Below are 9,649 nucleotides of genomic sequence, written 5' to 3' on the forward strand. Positions count from 1 at the left end.
TGATTTAAAATGCCATTCCTAAAAAATACTGATTTAAAGTGATTACGCTATGCCCTAATAACTGGGAATTTTAAAGTAAAGTAATAAAATTGTTTACAGACCTATGAATGTGTTAACAGTGCATGCTGTTTGTTTACTTGCTCAATAGGGAAGACTGTGAACTGTCAACTGGAACTTTAGTAAGTATTAGTTATAACAGTAGAAAGTGCTTATCTGAAATGTTCACGATGTTAAGATTTTGTTCAAAAATAAATTCAGGGTTTGATTAAGGTCAGCATGCAAAATGACACGATGCGTATCTCTTCCTCTGAACATGCTCTTAACTAATTTAATTAGAATAAATGAACGTACATGCCATAGATGTAATCACCTGAAAGTGACTCACCTCCAGACTTAAAGGTTTGCTTGTGCACACGTCCTGCCAACGAGCCCGTGTGTTTTCGCGTCTCACCGTACTGCCCATTCCTTGTAACTGGTCTCGTGACCAATCTGTTTCCCGTTCGAGCCCGCCCCCAAGCCGCTCGCGCTCGGTCGAGAGGGGCAGCGGTCGCTCTACCGTCGATACAACAAATAAATAAAGATTGTTTTGTTAAATTAATTTGACATTCATGTCGATTGTATGGACCTGAAGTAAAAGCGATTCCCCTCTGTGTGACTCAGGTAAGTGACGGTAAACGAGTAGCTGCATGTCAGTCAGCGGGAAAGGGAGATAGAGGCGCCCGGGGTGGGCGTCGTGTGAGTCAAACCGAAACCAGAGCGATAAGCAGGAAAAACAGTAAAAATCTTGAGTAGGTTTAGTTCTTAACGTTATCTATGAACACGTAAATTGTCTAGTTTTTCAAGTGAATCGTTAAAAGTGAAGTTTCTACGACCGGGAAGTGAGGGGCGAAGCGGCCAAACAAGTGGCACAAAATATGCAACAGTTGTTTTTTTAATGGCTCGAGACCAATTAATTCTATTTTCTCCACGAGCTATTATCGGGCTACAGACTCAATAAACTCAATACGTTTTATTTGTATTTATGTGTGTAATTGACAAAGGGTTATTTTTAACAGAGGAGAATGTATGCATGGGACATTTAAAAAAAATCTGCCAGGAACTTGCCTTTGTTTTCAAATGCGTTGTATGTTATGATGTGATATGGTGTTTTATTTAAACAAAATAAAATACAGTGGATTTGACTTTTCATCCAAATATTAATCAGCAATTTCTTGCTTATCTCTTTGCAGGTGTTTTTGTTTCATCTGATTTGTGTTGAGAAGACCACCTAAAACTTATACTGTTTTTATATTAATTATTAACTTGTCATAGAGTAGTCCCTTTGTTGATGATCCTCACTAATATTTAACGCCTCAAAGGAAACTTCCTTGACCACCATTTATTATGATTTCAGAGTTAGATGACTCAAAACCTCAACAGGTGAATCTAAAACCACACACTGTTTAAATGCGGTGCATGTGGAAATACACATCTTTTGTAGAAAACATTATTGACTCATGGACGGAAATATTTAGAGAAAAGGTGGTGATTCTTCTAAAATATATCCTGAGTTAGCACCTGAATAAAGGCTCACCTTTACATTGTCAGACTTGGTTCAACTTTAATTTGACATGTAATCCAGGTTAACTGGGTTTTCATCATTTGTAATATTATATTTAAAACTGTAAATGAGAATATGCACCACTGAAGCGTGATATACACTGAAACCCAAGGCCCCGTTGTCGTCATTGTGTGCCAATGATGGGCCCCCCGACAGGATTATCTGAACATGATGGTGTTTAGGTTTATTTTTCAATACAAAGGTGATGAAGCTGCTAGAATAATACATTTTGACCCGTCAATGGCGCGAGATTAAAATGTGTATCGTATATCGATAACTGTTGGGCTGCAAATGATTAGATGTCAACTATTTGAGTAATTGTCAACTATTTAAAAATCTATTAATCGGTTTGAGTACATTTTCTAGTAAAAGAAAAGTAAATATTCACTAATTCCATCTTCTTAAATGGCATTATTTTCTGGTGTATGTACTCCTCTATGAGAGTAAACTGAGTATATTTTAGTTGTGGCCAAATGACGACATTTGAGGACGTCATCTTGGGCTTTGGGGAACACAGATCTAGAAAAGGATTGACAAATTTATCAACAATGTAAATAATCGTTATTTGGTTGTAATTGTTTTTACATACTTTTTAGGTGGCATTATAACAAACAGGTGGCTGTCCCAAAGATGCCACCTCTTATTTAGTTAGTCAACTAATCAATTGTTTCGGTCCGACTCAACAGTGATTTCTTTAGTGGATTTGTTTTTTATGCTTTTTTCATACTTAATAACTTTTTTCTCAAAAACATATGAGCACATAACGATTTCTGGTAAACACAAGATTGAAAGTGGAGCTTTTGTGTGATTATTCAAGTTAGTTTATTTTGTATAGCCCAAAATCACAAACACAAGATTGACCTCGGAGGACTTTACAATCTGAACACATATCATCCCTGTTCCAGGACCTCACATCGGATCAGGAAAAACCACCCCAAATAAAGATAGTAAAAACCCATTATTTGTGGAAACACTCGACAACAAGATAATTTGTGTGTTACTCAACTAATAATTTCTTTGGTTGACGACAGCCTGAGCTAACCTTCAGATGTTTATACCTCTGACATTAAGAAAGATGAGCTCATCTTGATTCCATTGTATATTAAAGGGAATTTAAGGCATTCAATTATTTGTTTGAATGAGTAGTGTGTGGGCCCAGAGGATGTTGTCTGTCCATCATTCAGCAACAGATAGACCCCGTAGTATACGAAACCTGTGAGTTATATCGCTACTACATTGGCTATTAGAGTTGTTTTGAAGCTTGTTTTCCTTTCATGTCTCTTCAGATGGATTGAGCCAAACCTGTAAGATAATGGAGGAAGCTGGGCACCGGGGAAGATGGATAAAAACAAACCTTGTGTGCACAATCCTGCTCCTCGTGGTGAGAAAAAACTTAAGTGACTCCCTAAATACACAAGAAGTTTCCTTGTGACGGACAAAAAGCTTTTCCATGTACATTCATTGTGTGTTGTGTGTTGCAGTGCATGTCCATCCCCACTCTGACTCTAGAGGAGCAGACATGTCCACATGGGGACTATCCTGCTGAAAAGGGAATTTGTTGCAACAGATGCCCTCGAGGTACTTTGTGGCTTTCAGCGCAATGTGCATGATTTACAGTTGCATACTCATTTTTTTTGTATATATTGCCCAGGCAGACTTTGACTATTAAATCCATTCTGCAAAGTAACTGTGTTTACATGTGACGATCTTGTCTTCCAGGTTTTAAGCTTGTAGAAAAGTGCAATGCTACGGGTCAGAGAAGTAACTGCAAACCCTGTCCTGCTGGACAATACACAGACCGGATGAACTATTCACCCAACTGTCTAAGTTGCAGGCGTTGCAAAGGTACGGCAACATTACCTTTAATTCTGAATAAGTTCTATTTGGCTTTGTTAATGTTTTCATCTTTTCTACAGCATCAAAGCATGAAGTGGAGATATCAGCATGTAAAAAAGAGCAAAACACAGTTTGTCGCTGTAAGGCCGGTTATTACAAGTATAACATCGACTCAGAAACATACGACTGTTACAGATGTACACAATGTGGACAGGATGAAGAGAAAAAAGAGACATGTGAGTCTTGACACCTGGCAATGGTTTACTAACCCTTAGTTATGTCTATGCAAAATATTTTTCTTTATTCATTCTGTGGCTCATAAAGTATTTCCTCAGTTTAGTTTAAATATAATGTTTTTTTTGTGCACAGGTACACCAGAGAAAAACACTGTGTGTGAATGTACAGAGAACTACTACAGAGCCGCGGGCAAGTGTACACCCTGCAAGAAGTGAGTACACCATTGTGTATCCGTTTTTGTACACGCATTGTTCCCATTCTGCTGTTAGGGATGGTTTTTATTAGAGTGGTTAATAGGGAAGTTGGTTTGTTGAATCGAAACTTGTGGCTCACTTCCGACTTTGTTAAATCTTTCCATTTGTTGGCAACATATAAGAGAAGTTACAACACACTTTAGCTGGGGTACTGTTTTTTTTACATTTACTAAACTGCTTACATAGGCATTTGAAACGGTAATTATTAGTGAAATATAAAGGGGGAGCCAATCAACTCTCATCCGGCTGTGGCCCAACAAGTTTTTAATTCAGTGAGAAATGTGTCTAGTTATTATTTGTTGAGTAAATTGTTATGTAGGGGGACATACAAAGATATTTCTCCCAGTTAAAAGAGGAAACGGTAGGGGAGCCCACAGGAACCTTAATCCTTAGCTACACTCTTAGCTTTGCAGTTCTTTCAACTGATACCAGTTTTATGTGGAGTATCAACTGTGAAACCATATTTATAGTGTCAACGGTTTGAACTCCGACTGGTGATGAAGAAGGCATGTCTGTGTTCGTGGTCATCACTTCCTCTTAATATGTGCTACTTCCATGTTGTAAAAATGTCCTCTCTTCACAGTTGTACCGCTGAGTGCAAACATCACTGCTCAGTCCCCTCTTCTGAGATTACGAGAGGTGAGCAATTGTGACAACGATATGATCATCTGACCAGCTTTTAGCAAGCGTTAACACATTGGCACAATGAATTACACAATATTTGGAATGATTCTGTGTTGTCCATGTTGAATGAACTACAGCTGCTCTGTAGTGATGTTGGTACCCAGGTGTTGAACAACTATCTGACATGAACACATGCTCACTGTGTCTTTTCGACATACCAGATGGTTTTATCTTTTAAATCTATAACATCTACATTTTATTTTAATTAATCTTAATACTAAGTCTAAATGTAAAGTCTCTAAATATCTGAGGGAAATTAATCATACACGTCCTGTTTTAGCAAATACCTTTTTAATTGAGTACATATTTAGTCAACCTAACACATGCACCCACACGTGTGTTACGGAAGAGAAAATTAGTTATAGAGCAAGTACACACATACACAACTTTGCATAATGGCCACTTCTTTGTGGAGTTTTATTCGGCAGCTTCAGACCTGTAGCAAACTTTACAGCTATACTGTAGCTATGAAGCTAATTGTATCATTATAGACATTAATGTGTCAGTTTTAGCAAAAACTTAATTGAACTGAAATCATTTTCAACTTATCAGTCTATCAATCTTTTTTCTTTTTTTTTTAAAACACAATCGTTTTTCTAACGTGTATCCATCTTCATGTCTTCTTTCTTATGTGCCCCTTCGGATCCTTATGCAGCTCCTAAAATTGACGAATATCTTATCAACATAATTGCTGGAGTTGTAGTTGTTACTGTGGTATCACTAATGCTGGTGGTTATAATCACCTACTTCATCACAAAACGGTCCACAAAGAAGAAGTTGCTGAAGCGAACCGCCCAACCATCGGACGTCTCCCCAGACTCATGCGAGGTACATTGATTTAACAGTCTGTGGTTATCAATGTTGAAGTCAATGTTCCTCTTTGTGAGGGCCATTTTGCATGTTTTGAGTATGTTGGACCTCCCATCAATGGGGCGCAAGGCCGACTGCTATGGCTGTCGGCCCTAAATAATTAAGAGAGGTATTGGGGCCTGGTGTTGCTCATTGTGAGGAAAGCAAACAGTTTTTAACCGTTTTATGGTTTGTTTTATGATTTGAATCCCGGCAACTAAGGTATGCCGATGAGGTTATTATTTTGCTTATTTGGTAAGAATAAACATGAAAACAAGAATAAACATGGCCTCGCGGCAACGTCTTCAATTAAACGTGTCAGAACAAACACTCAAGTGAGCAGCCAAGTAGAGCCTCGTAGTTGTACAGGCAACGGGGGCACTACACCCTTCATTCACCCATTTTAGTGTTGTATACTTAATATATAAGTGCTTGTGTGAGTGTACCATGAAATGTTCTGATAAAATAATCAAACCCTCAAAAAGTGTTCCTGTTTGAGCGCAATGACACTGGTGGTTACTTTCGTCTGCTGAATGTGCGTTTACAGTCTGTAACATTTAATCTTCCCTTGTCTCATAGCAAGTCCTAGTTCACAGTGAGGAACCTTTAGAGAACTTGAGTGTTCGGGCTGTTCCCCAAAGTTATTCGAGTGAACAGGAGCCGTCCAACCTGCCCGACTGTGTCCCCCTGGAGATCAGGAGTGAGTGTATTTTATACTTTACATAGCAGCAGCACATGGTATAGTGTGTTTCAGCTCAAACAAAACGATTGTACTAAGTCTTATCGCTTTCCCTCAACACCCCCCTCCCCTCTCATACTTCCCTTCTACAGTCCCTGACCTGATCTACTTTGTGCTGGATCTGGTTCCCGTGCTGCAAGTGAAGCGGCTGGTGCGTTCTCTCGGTGTGAAGGATACGGAGATCGAACAAGCCGAGATGGATCACCGATCCTGCCGCGAGGCTAACTACCAGATGCTGAGGGTGTGGGCCGAGAGAGGGTCACGTGCAGGTGGAGGAGGTCGAGGTAGAATGCTGCACTGGCCCTTGTTGCACGAGTTGTTGGACAAACTGAGAATGATACACCTGGGACAAGCAGCCGAGGAGCTGGAAACAAAGTACGGCATTCAGTAAATCTGCAACGTGTGCCAAGAAAAAAGCTTATGAGACCAAGTATTGTTCTCTGTAAAGACTTACCCACGGGCGTCTTCAAAGCGTATAAACGGACACTGCGCTACCACCAGCACCAGGTTTATTTCACAGAAACCAGCATCGCTGAGCACTGTACCTCTCCAATCACTCGCTGAGAAGACGGGATCAAACTACTGAGAGCGATGGATCAGATGATTCACAGAGTGAGTCAAAAGGTAATCTCACCAATAAATTCAGCTTAAAAATGTAGTTAGATGAGAAGATTGATACTACTCTCATTCCTGTAAATAGGAAGCTACATCCAGCAGCTGATCTTATTTTATCACAAAAAGTAGAAACACAAAAACGCTTTGGCTGCCTTTGTCCAAAGGAAACAACATCTGCCTATCGTCTCGTCCGGGAACGGTAACTTCCTGGAGTCTCCGCTGGTTGCCTGTCAACCGCTCATCTGGCTCACTCTCCCACAGGAAACTAAAACTGTTTCACTCAAATCTTCAAACTACTGTTTCAAGATGTTTATCACTGCACATAGTTGCATGCTGGAACTATTTCTTGGGTCGGGTCAGTGGGTTCTACTGGTATAGGTGTCTTTGGAAATATAGGGGAAATAAAAGGTCTTTTATGATTTTATTCTGGACTGAACATTGCAAACATATTGTTTTCTGTTTAGTTTTTTTTTTTTATTTGAGGGAAGTGCAAAATCCAAATCTGATGAAGTCTGTGCCATGAGGTTAGCAAGTTTTAATGGTAGTTCCTTGTTACATTGTTGAAACAGTTGTTGGCTTATTTGTTCCTGGTGTATACCAGATTCCTGCCACTTCACACTGCCATTTGCATATTTTTAAGCCCCATCATACAAGTATTATTCATTACTGTAAGAGAAAATAGAACACGCCTTGTCTCAGTCTGCTTTGGCCAAGTCAACTTCTCTAATACCAGTCTCGGCCTGTAGATTCAGATATGAATCAGTTGCAGTGTTATTCCACTGCACTTTTATACTGTATGAAACTGTATAACAGAAAGAAAACATTTAGTCAGTGCACAGTCCAGTATACATATCATATGTATTGTGTTAATATCTGAACCTTAAATAAATGTATCTTTGTACTTCTATCTGTGTATTTTAATTGTGCCATCAATTGTTCAGCCATTATTAGGCTGAGAATAAATGTTTGTGGATAAAGAACTAATGTGAATTGTGTATTCAACCTCATGCAGACAGACAAACAACATTCCAGCCTATAGCTTTAAATATTTAATCATATTTGTAACTGCTATGTAATCAAATGCCTTTATTTGACCTGGCTTGATGTTTTCTTTTTTTTCCTGTTGCTACATTCTTTTTGCTTCTACACTTTCCCAGAACTCACCTCTTTTTCCCTAAAAACACTGTTCAGCTTTCCATTTTACTGTGCTATCAAACACGAACAAACACAACAAGCCAACTGCTGCCTTAAGACCTCTGTTCCCCTCCTGCCAAAAATGTCCTCCTGTTGGCTGAGAGTGATCAATAAGCCTGATTGACATGAAACAACCGTAGATCATCCTCAAAGAAATCATTCACCACCTTCGCTCCACTGAGCACTCCGACCTGCGACACTTTAACAAGCCCTGAGCACTGATTTGTTGGCTGCAGAATCCAGTTGTTCCCGTTGGGCCAGTTGCAGAGTGCTTGGGTGCATGTGAAAGGAAGAGAGGGAGGGACCGCTCCAGGTAGAGAAAAAGAGGAGGAGAAAGCTAATAGAAACCAAAGATGACAGTCTGAAACAAAATGGATCCAACCAAGCCCAGGTACAGTCTATAATTTTTATTAATTAGAATCCAAAGCTGGTTGTATGAGATAGTGAGTGTGCAATTCTAATGAGGATCAATTTACTTTACTTCTTCACTGCAGTCAATCACTTTCACGCTGGAGCTGCTGTGTTGATCCACGGACTGTCCTTTTGGCTCTTGTTTTGTTTTTACTGAGGCTATGAAACCAGGAAGCCTGTTTTTACGGACTCATTATTGATCTTTGAATGGATCCAAGTCGTAGAATTGCTAAATAATCCACTTTAATCTTTATTGTGTGACTGCTGGATACAGACAGTGTTAACAGGTATGATACTGATGAAAGCACTCGCGTCAGTCTTTTGATGTTTGACAGTGTAGCATTAGTGCAGTTAACCTGTCAGCAGTGTGTTTGCTTGTGTGAGTGTTTGCTTTAAGACTAACTTCGAAAACCTGTAGATTTATGATTGTGAATACTAGTTACAGCAGCAGTCACACTGCACTCATGCATGTAGCATTTTGAAGTAACAGCAGTGTATTAAAATGGCACTTGTCTATTTGCTACATCAGTAAATGGTCAAATAATTAATTCAGATTGACACAGTAGCTTCTAGAGAAAGAGACATTCTTTGCTGTAACTTCTGTCTGCAGAGGGACATTCTGCAAATTGTGATGATGTTGGATTAGTGTGAACTAATCAGATGAGTCCTGGAGCTACACTCCGACCTGCATGGCTGTGTAATTTGAGCTGGAGCTGAGTGAAACTGCTGGTGTCCTCTTGAATTAGCATCACCGTCAGTCAGATGCAACAGTATCTCACAGCTTTCTGTGTCTTTGGCAGCCGGGTTACCTGCCTGGCTTCTGGTGTTCGCTGTGTGCACACAAGAGTCTCGGGAGACTCTAAAGATGCCTAAATAACTATTACATGAAGGAAGAGTGTTTGGCTAAACTCTTGAATGGTTTCCCTCTTACTATTAGAGCATCCAATTCACTGAAATTGTAATAATATATTCTCAAGACTCCCTTATATTTCCCCTCTTTTCTTCCCAGATTTACCTCTAACTTGTTGCTCTTGTGTTTGTTTGACACTTAATGGTTTTATTATGATATACTTTGTAAGTTGTGTTCACACTATTTAATAGTACTATTTAATATATAATATTAATAATAATATAAAATTGTGCAATACAAGATTTGCACAGGAAGCTGAAAATACCATATGAATGCAAAATGATCAAGCAATTGAATATCTAAAGGCTTTATCGTTTTAA

General features: G+C 39.2%; 1 protein-coding gene across 1 annotated transcript; it reads left to right on the plus strand.

The window, feature by feature from the left end:
- The first annotated feature begins 519 nt into the window (after positions 1-519).
- On the plus strand, positions 520-7,777 carry tnfrsf1a (tumor necrosis factor receptor superfamily, member 1a). Its single transcript, XM_068569982.1, has 10 exons — positions 520-660; positions 2,887-2,981; positions 3,082-3,178; positions 3,320-3,445; positions 3,517-3,672; positions 3,806-3,884; positions 4,511-4,566; positions 5,267-5,439; positions 6,040-6,160; positions 6,292-7,777. Exons 2-10 carry the CDS (start codon positions 2,913-2,915, stop codon positions 6,588-6,590), a joined length of 1,176 nt encoding a protein of 391 aa, XP_068426083.1. The 5' UTR covers positions 520-660; positions 2,887-2,912; the 3' UTR covers positions 6,591-7,777.
- The last annotated feature ends 1,872 nt before the right edge of the window (positions 7,778-9,649 follow it).

The sequence above is a fragment of the Clinocottus analis genome, unplaced genomic scaffold (assembly GCF_023055335.1).
Source record: "Clinocottus analis isolate CAN_PGR_092001 unplaced genomic scaffold, fCliAna1.0.p SCAF_9, whole genome shotgun sequence".
Taxonomy (NCBI): Eukaryota; Metazoa; Chordata; class Actinopteri; order Perciformes; family Cottidae; genus Clinocottus; species Clinocottus analis.